This window comes from Phodopus roborovskii, unplaced genomic scaffold (assembly GCF_943737965.1).
Source record: "Phodopus roborovskii unplaced genomic scaffold, PHOROB, whole genome shotgun sequence".
Taxonomy (NCBI): domain Eukaryota; kingdom Metazoa; phylum Chordata; class Mammalia; order Rodentia; family Cricetidae; genus Phodopus; species Phodopus roborovskii.
Genome location: NW_026126689.1, coordinates 3,171,802 through 3,189,625, shown reverse-complemented (window position 1 = coordinate 3,189,625; position 17,824 = coordinate 3,171,802). Strand labels below are relative to the sequence as shown.

General features: G+C 40.8%; 1 protein-coding gene across 2 annotated transcripts in view; it reads right to left on the bottom strand.

The window, feature by feature from the left end:
• Tpk1 (thiamin pyrophosphokinase 1) overlaps nt 1–17,824 on the bottom strand; it is a 263,282-nt gene that overhangs the window by 210,904 nt on the left and 34,554 nt on the right. For both annotated transcript variants that reach the window (XM_051174710.1, XM_051174711.1), the window contains exon 2: nt 5,786–5,857. In XM_051174710.1, coding sequence (XP_051030667.1) covers nt 5,786–5,857 — 72 coding nt within the window. The remainder of the gene's footprint in view (nt 1–5,785; nt 5,858–17,824) is intronic.

Sequence of the window (17,824 nt, the reverse complement as noted above, 5' to 3'; positions counted from 1 at the left end):
GAATAATATTGATAGATTTTCAAATGTTAAACCATCCCTGAAACCCAGGGATGAAGCCTACTTAGTCATGGTGGATGATTTCTCTGATGTGTTCTTGGATTCAGTTTACCAGAATTTTATTGAGTATTTTTGCATCAGTGTTCATGAGGGATATTGCTCTGTAGTTCTCTTTCTTAGTTGTGTCTTTGTGTGGCTTGGGTGCCAAGGTAATTTTAGCCCTGTAAAAAAAAAAAAAAAAGTTTGGTAATGAACCTTCTGCTTCTATTGTGTGGAACAATTTGAGGAGTATTGGTATTAGCTCTTCCTTGAATTTCTGGTAGAAATCTGCACTGAAGCCTTATGGCCCTGGGCTTTTTTTGGTTGAGAGACTTTTGATGACTGCTTCAATTTCATTAGGGGTTATAGGTCTACTTAAGTTGTTTGTCTGTTCTTTATTTAATTTTGGTAAGTGATAGCTATCCAAAAATTTGTCCATTTCCTTTAAATTTTCGAATTTTGTGGAGTACAGGTTTTCAAAGTATGACCTGAAAATTCTCTGGACTTCCTCAGTGTCTGTTGTTATGTCCTTTACATTTCTGATTTTGTTGATTTGCATGTTCTCTCTCTGCTTTTTGCTTAGTTTGGATAAAGGTTTGTCTATCTTGTTGACTTTCTTGAAAAACCCACTTTTGGTTACATTGATTCTTTGTATTATTTTCCTAGTTTCTACTTTATTGATTTCAGCCCTGAAATTGATTATTTCCTGGTATCTACTCCTCAGGGGTGAGTTTGCTTCTTTTTTGTTCTAAGGCTTTCAATTGTGCTGTTAATTCTCTAATGTGACTAACCTCCTTTTTCTTCATATGGGCACTTACTGCAATGAACTTCCTTGGTAGCACTGCTTTCAAGGTGTCCCATAAGTTTGGGTATGTTGTGTTCTCATTCTTGTTGAATTTTAGGAAGTCCTTAATTTCTTTATTTCTTCTTTGACCCAGGTATGGTGCAATTGCACATTGTTCAGTTTCCATGAGTTTGTAGGTTTTCTGAAATTTGTGTTGTTGTTGAATTCCAATTTTAAAGCATGGTGGTCTGATAAGACACATGAAACTATTCCTATTCTCTTGTATCTGTTGAGGTTTGTTATGCCACCTAGTATGTGGTCAATTTTAGAGAGGGTTCCAGGTGGAGCAGAGAAGGTATATTCTTTAGTGTTTGGATGGAATGTTCCATAGATGTCTGTTAAACCCAACTGGGACATAACTTCTGTTAGTTCTTTTGTTTCTTTGTTAAGTTTCTGTCTGGTGGTCCTGTCTAGCGGTGAGAGTGGGGTGTTGAAGTCTCCCGCTATGAGTGTGTGAGGTTTTATGTGAGCTTTGAGTTTTAGTAGCGTTTCTTTTATGAATATGGGTGCCTTTGTATTTGGGGCATAGATGTTCAGAATTGAGACTCTGTACTGATGGATTTCTCCTGTGATGGATATGAAATGACCTTCTTCATCTCTTTTGATTTATTATGGTTTGAAGTTTAACTTGTAAGATATTATGATAGCTACACCTGCTTGCTTCTTGGGTCCATTTGATTGGAAGATCTTTTCCCAACCCTTTATCCTGAGGTAATGTCTGTCTTTGAAGCTTAGATACATTTCTTGTATGCAGTAGAGGGACAGACTCTGTCACTGTATCCATTCTGTTAGCCTGTGTATTTTTATAGGCGAGTTAAGACCATTAATGTTGAGGTAGAGTAAGGACCATTGATTGTTAATGCTTATTTGTTTTAGATTTGTTGTTGGCAGTGGTATTGTGAGTATATTTGCTCTGCTTTTCCTTTTGGATTCTGGTGAAGTGGGATTATTTATTGCCTATGATTTTGTGAGCATAGTTAACTTCCTTGGCTTGGAGTTTTTCTTCCAGAACTTTCTGTAGGGCTGAATTTGTAGATAAATCTGGCTTTGTCACTGAATATCTTGTTTTCTCCATCTATAGTGATTGAGAGTTTGCCTGGGCTGGCATTCGTGGACTCTTAGTACTTACAGAACATCAATCCAGGACCTTCTGGCCTTGAGAAGTTTCCATGGAGAAGCCAGGTGTAATTCTGATAGGTTTGCCTTTAGATGTTACCTGGCCTTTTTCCTTCACTGCTGTTAATATTCTTTATTCTGTACGGTAGGTGTTTTGATTATTACATGTTAAGGGAACTTTTTTTTTCCTTTGGTCCAATCTATTTGGTGTTCAGTATGCTTCTTGTATTTTCATAGGCATGTCCTTCTTCAGGCTGGGATTTTGTTGAATATGTTTTCTGAACCTTTGAGCTGGGCTTCTTCGCCTTCTTCTATGCCTATTATTCTTAGGTATGTATGGCATTTTCATGGTGTCCCACATTTCCTGGATGTTTTGTGTTAAGGGTTTGTTGGATTTAAGATTTTCTTTGGTTGATGAATCTACTTCCTCTAGCTTGAGATTCTCTCTTCCATCTCTTGTATTCTGTTGGTTATGCTTCATTTCCTGCTCTCTAACTCCCTTTCCATAATCCTGGACAATTCATTGATAAAGTTCCAAGTGCTGTATAAATGCTCATGGACGGACTCCATAGACTGCAAATCCCTTCAAGGAAAGGGTATTGTCTTTCTGCCTGTGTAATCCCAGATCCGCAAGACACACAGCTTGTTTATTTAGTAATTTAATAAGCATTTTGAATGGTCGCTAATTCACAGCATAACATTAGACAAGAGGCTTAAAGACTTTGTAGTGGCAGACTCCTAAGGATATTTATTTCCTTTACTTGAAACATTTTTTGCTTGCTTGTTTAAATCACAAAGATAATTTTCTTCAGAATTCAGTTTCTTTAACTAAGATTTTAATGCTTATAATGAATGCCTCTTACAGTCTTCCCCAGAAAGCTTACTGTTAGGGAAAAAAATTTCAAACAAGAATGTTCTAATTAAAGTAAACTAAAGCCATTCTTTGATCTGAGAATTAAAACAATAAATATTAAGAACGGGGAAGTATACAAGAACAGAAACGACAGACATTTCTATCTAGCTTCCTAAATCCTTCATGCTATGAAAAAGAAAAAAAAGCATTATCTTCTGTGCCAAGTATTTTATTTCATGCAGCAGCACCAGACTTTCTAGTGTTCCAAGACATATTCACAAAGAAGTAATTGCTTACTGTAAATGTTAAAGAGAACCAAGATTTGACTACTAGACGGGAAATAAAATCTGCCACTGAAACAACAACCTGTATATGCAGACGAGATGAAGGACGTATTTAGAAAAAGAAAGATGACATTTCAAATATAACATTACAAATGTTATTTTCTCTGATGTAAGACATGGATAACACCCAGTGTTCTAAGGAATTTAAGTTGAGCTGCAACCTAAGCTTATTAAGGCCATATCTTAGCAGCTAGTAAACATTGTACTTAAAATATAATTATAAAATAAAGTAATATTCTCATAGAATCTAGAGTACTAGGTCTTAAAGTATACCAGAACAGTCTAGTTGAATGAATGAATGAATGAATGAATGAATGAATGAATGAAATAGCTCAGCAAACAAATGTTAGATAATGGATTTGTGATCACCACTCCACACCAGCTAAGTCCAAAGTTCTATAACCACATGGTAGATCTGAGAAATTTGCTGCATAAATATTTCCAAAAATAAAGGCAGAGTCTTTATACCCTGATGTGTTAGATCTCATAAAGAAGTGGGCATCTCGTAGTTATGAAAGACTAGAAGGGATTACATCACGCTTTACTGCCTACTACTTTTTTTTAACAGCCTACTGAAATATAATTCATATACACAAAACAGCAAACTTAAGCACATGATCTTTCTTTAGCAGATTCACAATGCTATGCAACTACCATAAAACTGTCATGGGAACATTTTATCAACATGAAAGTAACTTCAAATAACTCTTTAGCTCCCATCTCCCAGCACTGGCCATGCATGAGTATCTGTCCTATTTCTGTAGATTTGGTAGTTTGGGGCATTTGATGTTTTTATTCAAAAAAAAAAAAAAAAAACAAAGATCTCCCATGTTCTTGAATAGGTAGGATTACATAGTAAAAATGGCAATCTTGCCAAAAGCAATCCACAGATTCGTTCAATGCAATCCCCATCGAAATCCCAGCACAATTCTTCACAGACCTTGAAAGGACAATACTCAACTTTATATGGAAAAACAAAAGACCCAGGATAGCCAAAACAACCCTGTACAACAAAGGAACTTCCATCTTGTAATGGAGAATGTAGGGACGGCTCCCTACACTGGGAGGCATCACCATCCCCGGCTGTATTTTTATAAAAATTATTTTTCATTTTACTTATGCTCCCCTTCTCCTATACCCCTCCACTTTCCCCCCTTCCTCCCCCGACCCAGTCCACTCCTCATAGGGAGTAAGAACGTCTTTGAGGAGTCAACAAATCTGGCATACTAACTTGAGGCAGGGCCAACCCCCCCCCCCCAATATCAAGGCTGAGCAAGGTATCCAACCACAGGGACTGGGCTCCAAAAGGCCAGTTCACGGGCATTTAATTTTAATTGAGTTGTGAGATGTTTTTCTTTGTGCCCGAATCCCCTCGTTTAGACCACTACGTTCAAGGTTCTTCAATTCTGTAGCATCCCAGTGCTTCATTCTTTGATGGTAACTGACTAACATTGCTACGGACGTTCATGTGAACATGTACTCTCCCTCTCTTGTGGGGTACAAGCAGGTCGAGTGACAGCTCTGAGGAACTTTCAAGTGGTTTTTCCAAGTCACTCCACCACTGGCAATCCTATCAGCAGTGTATCTGAGCTGGGATTTCTTAATAGTCCCCAACTCTTGTTCTCAACAGAATTTAGTTAAGTGTAAAATACTATTTGGAATAGGTAGCCCTCCTCCTCCCCAGGCTGAAGATACCGACCAAGAGACAGAACATAGGTGTGAGGCAGTTTCCAGGGAAGTGCCTCTGAGACATAGCCCAGAATGATCCCCCAGAGTTCCTCTGAGAACCCTTGGGTGAAGAATGTCTGAAAAAACAAACAAACAAACAAAAAACAAACAAACAAACAAACAAACAAAAGCCCCTGGATGGAAGCAGCTTAGTGGATGCCCTTTGAGATTTTCAGAAGGAAGCCAGGCCAGACTCCTGGGATCTAACATAAGGGGGTCGTTGCTATGGTAAAGGCTGTGACAATGACCTAAAGTACAGTGTCCACTAGAGTGGGCAGGGTTTCAATATATAACAATAAAGAAAATGTAGCCGTGAACTGGAGAGGAGGTTAGCTTGGGAGAGGTTAAATGTGGGGAATGGAAGGGGAGAGATGATGCAATTAAAATTTTGTTTTAATCTCTTAAAATTGTAAAGAAAAGAAAGCATATACAGAGCCTTGTATAGTCTGAGCCAGAGAGAGATAAGTAGACACAAGCTTCCATCCCTAACCAAGACACTATCTTCAACTGGCATCTGCTCACAAGAGGAAAACAAACTTTTGCCAAGGGAGTCTCACTGGGTACATTAATCACACTTAAATGTAGGCCCCATGTCCAGCAGTAGAATGTTAACACCAAACAAACTCAATGAGATTTCTGTCTCATATTGCTTTGTTTGGACATGTTTTTGTCTCATTGGTCATTTTTTATATATTATAGTTTCTACATTTTGTGTTTTTATGGATTGTATGTATTATGTTTTTCTATTCTGATTTGTCTGTTTGCTTGTTTGTTTTTTTGGGGGAGTGGGGGTGGGGGTGTATGGAACCAGGTGCAAGTCATGTTATTCAGTAGCAAAGACAATTAAATGCTAATTAAGATTACCTTTTCTCCAAAGATGATGAAAGCGTGTGTCCAGAGGCTGATTAAGAACCACCAGGCAATATTTCAAATTTCCTAAAAGGAAAGACAAAGGGTAAGACACACACAGAGATAAACTGAGCCACCACCCATCATCTGGCTCTAAACCCGAAGGCTCCACGTACATAGGGCTGGACTTTACTCTTGTAAAGCCTTCCTCTCTAGAGAGATCACGGGTCAGCAGGACTCACTTTGTTCAGAATGTCTGTCTCTCACATGCATCAGGAATGTATCATGAAAAGTTCACAGTAAAAAAAAAAATTAACTCTTTTGTAGGAGATAAATGGTTTCAATATGAACTCTCATCCTGAAGAAAGACCCAGCAATGATATGATAGACTTTGCTAGTCCCTGCTTCTATACCCTCCAACCATTTTAGGAACTGACGTCACTCAGGGGTATGCTAGCACACTCATCCCCACCATTCACGCTATTATTTCTATTACATCCCACCTTATTTCGAACTTTCTAATGTAAAACCATGTGTATGTTCTCACAAACCCTACCACGTATGTTTATTCAAGTGTTCGAGTGTTTTCAAGTATTCAGACAATACCGTGAAAAGACACAGAGAAGGTTATTTTCTGGACCTTTACAGAAGAAAAAACAAGAATCGTTCAAGAAGAAACAGGTTCTTGATGCTGGGATGGGACTGGAAAATGAGTTGCCTCTAACTTCCTATGATAAACTTTGTGTAGTACAAAGAAACCGCAATCGAGCTGCTGAGATGCCACCAGTCCAAGCACTCCTCAGTTACAGAAATCAAATGATTGCTTAGGGATAAGAAAAACCGTTTTGTGGGCCTTCTCACTATTAGAAACAGAAAAGGTAATGAAGAGAATATGTCATCATGTACAAAATACTTTATTACTAATTAATCTCCATGCACTGGGAAGGGGGGTGCAAAGAAGAGTAAATTTATAGGTTATATGTTCAATAAAATGATAATATTCAGAATGTGTATTCAACAATATAGATATGAGAGAAAGGCCAGATAACAGAGGCCACGAATTCGAAAGAAAGCAAGGGAGGGGTTGGAGGAAGGACTGGGAAGGAGCAGATGAAATTATTATATTACAATCTCAGAACAATTCAAGAAGCATAGAAAAAGAAGTATCTTAATAATATAGGACATTAACCATAACATAAACTTTAAAAGTAACACTTAACAGTGTGGTGTTACAGGTATGTGGTGCAGGAATGGGTCGAAAAGCTCTTCCTGGATATTTGAGAATCACACACACGGGTGTAGCTGCAGACAGATGGCCGGGCTTGAGGAAAGAGCAAAGAATGGAAGCAAGATGAAGTTAGCTCTCTACTACAGAGCAGAACAGGTCAGTAAACAGTTAGAGCAGCATGTGTAAAACTCAGAGCGACAATTGGCACCAGAGAAGGCAATAAATCAGCAGCAGCAGGGCAAAGACCTGTCCGTGATTTCATGACTTCTCGGTTAAAAAAAAAAAATATATATATATATATCCGGAGGGGGTCTTAGTGGGTGGGTAAGAGCACTTGCCACCTTTGCCTTCGCCGAGGACCTGAATTCAGTTCCCAACATCAACTAAGGTGGCTCACAACCACCTGTACTTCTAACTGTATGGAATCCAACACTTTCTGATCATACCTGCACTCTGCATTATAACACACATATCTACACATGGAAACACATGCATATACACGGGGTTTTAAAAAGTCCTAAAACATCCTGAGGGAGGCTTCTCTCTGAGTGTCTCTGTCTCTGTCTGTCTGACTGTCTGTCTGTCTGTCTCTCTCTGTGTGTGTGTGTGTGTGTGTGTGTTCTATCCCATATGGATTTGTGTTTCTAGCCAAAGACATGTACACAGAACCTCATTAATATCCTTCTTCTAAGAACTGTCCATATAGTGGTGGAGGGCCCTGACTTCTGCCTCTCTGTGCCCTGTTCTGCCAGCGAGGAGCAAAGGTTGATGAATCCACAGACTGAAAGTCCAGCAGCCATCTCACTGTGAGTCCTAAGAATGCGATGACAGCACAAATCCCCTCTGCTAGAGTTCGTTTTTACGGCAAACACAATAAGCTCTCAAGCCCTTTTAAAGTTCTGGCCTTGATTCTAGAGTACTGCAAGGGAAGCCAGGGTGAGTTCAGCAGTGAATACCAGAAACAGCCCAGTCACAATGTTATAAAAATCAAATGTGCTTCATCCTTTCCCATTCCTTCCTCTTTTTACTACGAAAGGGAGCAGAGACAGGACTGCTGGTCTTCTAGAGCAGTGGTTCTCAATCTTTCTAATGCTTCCCACCTTTTAATGTGGCTCCTCATGTGGTGGTGATGCCCAACCACAAAATTATTTCTGTTGCTACTTCATAACTGTAATTTCGGTGCTACTATGAATTTTAATGTAAATATCTGATATGCAGACTGTCTTAGATGGCCTCTGTGAAAGGGTCATGGGACACCCTCCCACTGGGGTCGTGGTAGGTTAAGAACCATCATTCCAGATCAACATTCTCATGATAGTATCTGTGAGCATGTGTCATTTTTAAAAAAGAATCCAGGAGTGTAAGATGTTTTATGATCTGCTAATGATGTCACTGATAACAAGGAATTTACTTCAGCTGTTTCTACATACAACATTTACACAAGGCTGTACACAGAAGCGATTTAGATAGTTCCTTCAGCTGTAGTCCAGTTTTCTCGTGGAATTTCATGGTCTCTCGCTTTCTAGTTCTGTCTCCTCTGGAATCCTGACTAAATGAAGTTAGTATGACATTTATTCCACACTCAAAACCCTCATAGTCACTGCTCCACAGCAGACGGCAGAAAAAGAAGCATGCCAGAGCAGTACATGCAGGGCATGTCCAAATGGCCACCCCACCTCAGTAGCTGGAAACTATTCCACGAAGTACTGTTAGCGATTGTTCAACGTGACCAGACTGTTTACATGAAAGAAAAACTAGAGTTTTATCAAGACTTTCTTTTAGCTAAAAAACACTAAACGTGGGAAATAAGACCGCATATATCCAGAAAACCAGCTTCTGTGACATTAAAAATTATTAGGACTGCAGAAAAAAATCATACTATTCACAACTTTAAATCAATAATCTCAAAAATGCAGTGGAAGGCTTTTCTATTATTTTCAAAGAGAAACAAATATTTAGTAGTGTTTCTGGTGGGTTGAATAAGAATGGCCCTCACGGGTAAATAGATGTGAATGATAGTCATCAGGGCATGGCAGGGTTTATTTGAAAAGACTGGGAGGTGTGGCCTTGTTGGAGGGAGGCGTGGCCTTGTTGTAGGAAGTGTTATCACTGGGACTCTACTGGGAGGTTTCAAATATGCAACTGAAGCCCAAAGCCAATCAGTCCCCTTCCGCTGCCTGCAGACCTGGGTGTAGAACTCCCAGCTACTACTCCAGCACCACATTTGCCCGCATGCGGGCATGGTAACAACCGACTAAACCTCTGAAAGTGTAAGCCAGCCCCAATTCAATGCTTCCCTTTATAGAAGTTGCCACGGCCATAGTGTCTCTTCACAGCAACAGAACATTGATGAAGACAACATTTAATATGCAGACCAGGAAAAAGGCCTCCCCGTATTTGCAGAAGTAAGTCCTATGTTTTCCACATAAGCTACAAGCAAATGCTGTATGAACAGGTTTGTTTCACTGTATAGTTTACAGTCTGTATCCAGGGAAGTCAGCGTAGGAACTCAAGGCGAGAGCTTGGACGGGGTTTTGCTGTCTCTCTCCCCTGTCTGGTGGGAGTCCTGAGGTTGCAGATGTACATCTGCAGTATCCAGCTTTTATGAGAAGTTCTTGAATTAGGGTCCTGATGCTAGCATGGCAACTAGTTTACTCACTGAGCCATCTCCCTGTCCTTCAGAAGCTTGAACTGATGTGCGATTAAAAGACTGTACATGGATTAAAGTACCATTTATAATAAAGTAGTCTTACTCAAATAAGTTGCTAAGCTGCCAAGTTTGTATACACTGTACTTTTAAAATACTAGAGCAAAGAAAAAAAGGCATTAGTAGCCAAAACACATGCCAATCATTAAACATATAACTGTTACTTTGTAAAAGAACCATTATTATGACTTTCTCCTTCCCTAGAGAGTATTGTAATTAAATAATAAAAACTTTGGAGCACTTAGTCTCATATCTGCATTCATGAACATCTACATTTAAATGCAGCTTTTTATTTTTTTGTAAGTGCACATAGGGAAATCAACATCTTCAAATCAATTTGTTGTCTGAGGAAATGAATTACATGTGGATGAAGCATGACTATTAAAAAGCTCTGAACATAACAAAAGTCTATTAAAATAATCAAATTACCAATAGACTATGAAGAATTGATGAATCAAATATAAGAAAAAAAATACAAAAAGTAAACCGAAGAGTTGTATAAACACAGTTCTGGAGAATTCTTTCCTGCCCTACCCCAGGTGTAAATTGATAGCTTATTCCACTTACACTCATAAAGTGCCTTGGTTTGGATAACAAATGATAAGGTCACTCTACCCTCTGTCACCTTCAGCTTCTATCCTATCTCTCTCTCTTCAGCAAAAGTGATTTTTTTAAAGATTTATTTACTTTTATTTCATGTACAATATTGTCTTTTGCTTGGGGGTTTGGTGGGGGGAATGGGAGAATGGGAAGGAGAAGAAACTGGGATTGATATGTGAAATAAGATTGTTTCTAATTAAAAAAGAAGAGATTGCTTCTAATCAAATAGTTCTCACTGTATAACCCAAATGAATGATGCTTAAGTCTTCATCTAAGCATGCTTGAAGTGCTGACAGAGTTCAACACTGTTCCATCAACTGTCCCTTGCCCTGATGATCTGGGCCACAATAAACTGTGTGTCCTGTCAATCAAGAAAATCAATCACTTCCCAGAAAACTGTGGACAAAATGCCACAACCCAAAGGGTTCATCATAAACTCTCAAGAAATTACAGTTTGGGTGTGTTGACAGCTGGGTCCAAAGTACTCTTCACACTCGAAAAGTCAGTTCCGAACAGAAGCTATATGCGTTCAGATCACGCTTATGAAACACAGAGCTAGCTATTCCTATGTCCCAAACCCACTCCTAACCACACCCAGAAAGAAAAACAACAAAACACACAACTGAAACCACAAACAGTCATAGGAAGGAAGGCAAACCAGGCTCAGGGTCAAAGGCCAAACCCTGTCAATGCCCCGATTTCTAGGCACTCTGTTCCATGTTGGTTGGTTTTGGTGAGGGCAGTTTAGCAGAGAGATAGCATTCAAAGCTTCCCTGGTTCCACACACAACATCACAGAAAACTGGACTTATTAAATGGACAATATTCCCTTCATCTTTAAAATATTACTTAGACATTATTTTACTAAAAATAGGCAGGTGGGTCTCTGTGAGTTCGAGGCCAGCCTGGTCTACAGAGCGAGTTCCAGGACAGCCTCCAAAACAATACAGAGAAACCCTGTCTCGAAAAAAACCAAAATAAATAAATAAAAAAAAAGTCGTCTCAATATTTATAATTAAAATAAGATCAAATGAAGGTAAACTGGAACTACTTAAGTGAAATATTGAGACTTTAAGTTTGAGAGAATGAAAGAAACAACAAATACTTCTCGTTTCAGAGTATTTCTAACTGTCCTTTAATTGGCAAGGACTACATCATATGATCAAAGTACTTCAATATAAAAATCAAGGTTTTTTTTTTTTTTTCTTTTTTTAAAACTAGGTTTAACAAGAAAATATACAGGTATAAATTCAGAAGACTGAATGGTGAATGAATTCTGCTTACATAGTCAACAGTATATATAATTACATGCAAGATGCAAGAAGTCCAACACCAAAGTAGATTTTGTTTATGTCACAGTCACCATAGGCATCCAGAAACACGGAGCTGACCTGTAGCTAGCAGAATAAAGGCATCTGGAGTCTGGTTTCTCAGAGTCCCTGCTGCAGTCCGTGACAGGGGTAGAGGTGAGAGACGCCATCATGCTACACGGCAGAAGGGGCGCATGAATAGTTCTTCAAATGCTCAGCTCAGCGCTACCCAGGAACACGCTACCAAACAAGGACTAGGATGTATTCATTTTTAAGAACTTATGAAACTATAGATAGTTCAAAGATATGAAAGTTTGCATAAAGACTGGCTGAAGGATTACCTTCCAGGCAACAAAGCAGAAGATTACAACCAAAAAAAAAAAAAAAAAATATGCAAGCATCATTATTAATTAGAGCTGAAACTGCACGTGCTCACTTCTCATTCTCCAGCACCCAGCACACTGCCTGATACACAGTAGACACTCAGCAGTACCGAACAAACGCTGAACTGGCTGCTGACTGAAGGAGCCATGTCTGGTGGCAGGCTTCAGACCCACTCCAGAGGCTGCTTGCCACTCTAGGAACACATGGGGAACCATCACCGTTTTCCATATCCTCATTCTTGGTTTCTTGTCCGTCATGAGTGTGCTTGAGAACACTTCATTTAGTAAGCATATGGGGGCCTGCCAGATGTGGTGGTGATGCACAACTTTAATCCAGCACTTGGGAGGCAGAAGCAGGCAGACCTCTAAATTCCAGGCTAGCCTGGTCTACAAAGTGAGTTCCAGGACAGTCGGGGTTATACAAAGAAAACAAACAAATATAACGTGAGCACAGCAGTCAGTTACCTCTCCTCTGGGTCACTTACTGGCTGCATGACTCGGAGATGCATGGGATTATGGAGGGTTAACTAAATGCACACAGAAACAGCTCTACCAACAAGGAAGCAGCTCCTCAGCAGAGGTAGGCTCCACTTAGGCTCCAACCTAAAGACATCTCACTCCCCTTGCATCATGGATGCTCATCTATGTCAACGACAATTACTTCTCAGTCAACATTTTACAAACTTTACACAAACCGAGAGCAGAAGTTGGCGATTCCTATTATCTCCAAAATGCAGCATAGGACCTCAGGCAGGCAAGGCGACCTGCTTTCTAGCAAGAACTTGAAATGTCACTTGCCCGTGGTGCTTCTAAAACACTGACCTGCAAGACTGAAAAACGTGCATATGCACACAAACAAAACTGTCACAACCTAACGGTGTTCTCAACTGCTTTCCAGCTAAGCTTTAAGACTTCTGCCCCCTTGCAAAGCTGGCTGACCCAACACATTGCCTTGGAGGAATTGGGAACACAACAGTAGAATACAAAACAAGATAAACAGGGAAGAAAGATGAACGGCAAGCTATGGCAGGTTCATTCGGGTATCCCTCCCTCGGAGAATCAAATGGTTTACTTCTAAGTCATCTGAAGACTGGATTCTATTTCTGTCTGTGACATTCTTATAAAGTCACATGCTGGATCTCAAGGGGAAGAGTAAAGTACTCTTAAAGACTTTCATGGAAGGTTAATTATAAGAAACACCAATTGTTGCCAGCGCCTGGAAGGCTTCCCCCTCAACTCTGTCTCATTACCATGTCTCCATCCACACACACCTGGAAAGGATCCAAACCCAGGGGAAGGACCTTTCAAAGTCACTAAAGTTCTTCAGTAAGATGAAATAACCACTTGTAATTTTTATGAATAACATGGTTCACTAATTTTCAACAGATCTCTGCTTTACCTGTTTGTATATTCTCTATGTAATCTGTTGTATGCTCAGGATTGTTCTGGCCTGTGCATTACCCTGCTATATGACACCTCGTACTATTACTACTCAGTAGCACAGCTGCCAAAAAGCACATGAAGAGAGGGAAAGTAAATACCACCTAAGACTTCATTTTGTTTCTTGGAGTTATTGGAAGATCATGACTCTCCTCCAACCTGAAAATGAACATTTTTGCACATTTTTCCATCTCCAGCACACATTCTGATGCATTCAGAATGGCCTTGGTATCTCGGCTCTGACTCCTTAGCTCATGTTTCATTCTTTCTTGTGGCACATAAACTAATGGTGCAACTCACGTTAGAGGCACCGCAGAGGCAGTAACACCAGGTATGTAAGTCTCATATACACTACTAGGCCACACCACTATCATGAGTATTTATGAGTTGCAGTAAGGTTTGTAAATAATTTGAAGCTTGTGGGATACAGGTGTCCAGATAAAGCATCAGCAAAGAGTGATGATCATTATTTATCATTTCAAAGCCATGATCTCCCTGTGATGTCATAACAAGGCTGGCGACAGCAAGACGGTCACTGATCTTTTAGATCCAACGAAATTCATAGGTTCGGTATGATAAAAGATTGAACACAAAACACTCAGTGTGTGACTGCATTGAGACCACACAGAGGGGAAATCATAGCCTTCACAGAAGAATAGTGCTGAGAGGCTCATTTTAGTATCTTCAAGGGTTAGAGTATTAAAATGACACACAAAAGGCGACACACACACATGCACACACACACATGCACACGCACACACATGCACACACGTGCGCGCACACATGCATGCACACACTGCACACATGCACACACACAACGCACACATGTACACACACGCACACATGCACACACATGCACACACGCGCACGCGTGCACACATGTGCACACACACTCACACCTCAGTACCTTGAATGGCACACAGACTTCCATGGAGCACAGAAAACCTTAGTGAGCAGGATGTTAACCACACAGAAAAATGCACATCATCCACCTTAAGTAATGATCTCCAGCCACTTCTGCCCTCATTTCAGCTGGACAACTCAAACAATTTGTTTTGTTTTTAAATCTCTGTTTTGTCTATTATTGGCCTTACTGTTCAGAGTAAGGTCAAGGTGTTTTACACAGCTTTAAGGCTATGTTTAATGTTTTATGTTTTATGCTGTAGAGTTAAAAATGAACAAGCTTTTAACTTTAGTTAATCAGTTCATATTCTTCAGCATTATGAGTCAGCACAGGAGCTTCTGAAATTATGAATCCCTAAAACAAGCTTATATAATCCTTTGCATATAACACTATGAATGAAGTGTAAAGAAGACAGTTATGTCTGCTCGGGAGTATAAAAAGCCCAAGAATTTGCATTGGAATCCTAAGGACCAACACAGTAAGCTTTCATCTACACCAGGCAGTTACATCCTCTGGGCTCTGATGAAGAGATGCCACAAAGCAGGTACCATCTACTCCAGGCATCCTCTGGGCTCTGATGAAGAGATGCCACAAAGCAGGTACCATCTACTCCAGGCATCCTCTGGGCTCTGATGAAGAGATGCCACAAAGCAGGTACCATCTACTCCAGGCATCCTCTGGGCTCTGATGAAGAGATGCCACAAAGCAGGTACCATCTACTCCAGGCAGTTACATCCTCTGGGCTCTGATGAAGAGATGCCACAAAGCAGGTACCATCTACTCCAGGCATCCTCTGGGCTCTGATGAAGAGATGCCACAAAGCAGGTACCATCTACTCCAGGCAGTTACATCCTCTGGGCTCTGATGAAGAGATGCCACAAAGCAGGTACCATCTACTCCAGGCAGTTACATCCTCTGGGCTCTGATGAAGAGATGCCACAAAGCAGGTACCATCTACTCCAGGCAGTTACATCCTCTGGGCTCTGATGAAGAGATGCCACAAAGCAGGTACCAGTGAGGCTGTGGTTAGAACTCTTTCCTCAGAAGCTTTGATTTGCATTTTCCTGATGGCTAAGGATGTTGAACATTTAAGTGGTTTTTTTTTTTTTTTTTTTGCCATCTGAAATTCTTGAGAATTCTCGGAAAACTGGGAATCAATCCACCTCAAGACCCACTCTTGGGCATACACCCAACAGGCGCTCAATCAAACCACAAGGACACTTGCTCAACTATGTTCATAGCTGCACTATTCATAATAGCCAGAACCTGGAAGCAACCTAGATGCTCAAGTAAAGAATAAATAAAGTGTGACACATTTATACAATGGAATATTACTCAGCTATTAAAAACCATGACATGAGGAAATCTGAAGGCAAATGGAAGGAACCAGAAAATCAAAAACAAACAAACAAAAAAACAAACAAAGACATACAAATCCTGAGTGGCGTAACCTGAACCCAGGAAGACAAACATGGTATGTACTTGTAAGTGTAAATTAGCTGTAAAGTAAGGGATAACCAAACTATAATTCACAGCCCAGAGAGACTTCCAAGGGGAAGACACATGAGTCTCCCTGGGAAGGGGAAACACAGGTATCTCCTGGGGGAACTGAAAGTGGGTGGGGATGAGAACTTGAGGGATCTGGTTGGGGAGAGGATGGAAGGGGGTGAATCTCCAGATCAGGTTGAAACCCAACGAGCCTACAACCAACTCCCACAAATCTACAAGGATGACCCCAGTTAACGAATCCTGAACATGGCCCGAACTGGCCATCTTTTGTGACCAGACTGGCGACTACCAGTTGTCATCAGAGAACCGTCATCCTAGATGCAGAGACCCACAGTCAAACATTAGGGCAAGCTTAGGGAATCCTGTTGAAAAGAGGAGGGAGGATTGCTGGAGCCAGAGTGGTCAAGGACATCACAAGAAAACCCACAGAAACAACTAACCCGGCTCATAGGAACTCAGAGTCTGCACCAATAATCAGGGAATCTGCCTGGGACTGACCTAGGTCCCATATGTATACATGATAGTCGTGTAACTTGATCTATTCGTGGAACTCCTCATGATGCAAGCAGGGGCTGTCCCTAATGCTTTAGGCTGGCTCTTGGCAATCTATTCCTCACACTGGATTGCCCTGCTTAGATTGGAGGTCCTTAGTGTCACGGCAACTTGATATGCCATGCTTTGTGGATACCCAAGGGAGGTGTGCCCTTTCTGAACAGAAGAAGAGGAGTAGATGGGGGGGAGGTGGGGAGATGAACTGGGAGGGGAGGAAGGAGGAAAATGTTCTGTCAGGATGTAAAATGAATTAATTAAGTTAAAAAAAAACATAAGGAGTGAGCAAGGATTGTTTTCAATAAACCTTATAAATGAAAATCAAACAGACTGTTTCCTCATTGGTAGCCCCAAGCAAACAAGAAAGATCCGCTGTTTTATTGTGCAGTACCCCACTGTTACATAAACTGTCTGCCATACGTTAATGACTTAGACATCCTATGCACCCAGTAATGAGTTCCCCCATAAGAAGGGAACTCAACAGGAGAAATCGTCTATTCCTTGATGTGTCCCCAATGCTTGGAGCAGAACACGGGCTCAACCAGTCATCAGTAAATACAGGAACAAAATGAAACACTCAGACACCAAAGTGTCGTGGAGGCCCTCTTCCATCTACAAATCAGAAAGGAATGCTATTATTTTTCTAGAAGACTAAGGTTTGAAAAGTCATTTGCCTAAGGTAACCGCAGCAAACTACCATACAAAGTCCGACTGTTTAAAGTCTTTCTGCGCAGACTCTAGGCTGCCCTTCAATTAACTCTGCTGACGTCACAGGACAGCTGTGAAATTTCACTAAAGAAACGGCATGGAAAAGCTAAATGGAAAATTCTCAGGAACCAGTCCCCTCCCACTTCTACCCCCTCCATTCTGGACTATCTACGGTCTTCTTACACCCACGGCTGCCTGCCCGCCTGCCGGCCAACATGCATAGATTTCATAAACATAGGCCGCCTCAGCCCTTTCTCCAAGCTCATCACCTCCTTTGGACTCACTGCCATCTGTGGCTATAACCAGAGTAACTTTAGTTCTGAGTTTGATGTCCACCATGGAGTCAGACCCTAAATCCTGTTTGAGTGATCTCCAGAGTCTACCGTTTCCCCCCTGCCTGACGGCCTATTGGACCAAGATGGAAGTCTTCGCATCTAAACTCACAACTCCAATAAGAAATTGAGATGGTAGAACTAGTAGCCCTCTGTACCAGACTGTACCCAATACTAAAAGCAAGCATTACCTGTCCGTCTGTCTGGTCCACAACTTATCAGGCTGGGACAACATCAACTAACCAACTGAATATCCCCCAACAAAAGTGAGGCCAAGAAATGTGGTGATATATTATTTATGATTTATTAAAGCTTGCCTGAGGCTACAGAAAGCGAAGCCATAAAGCCAGGCAGTGGTGGCACACACCTTTAATCCGAGGCCTCA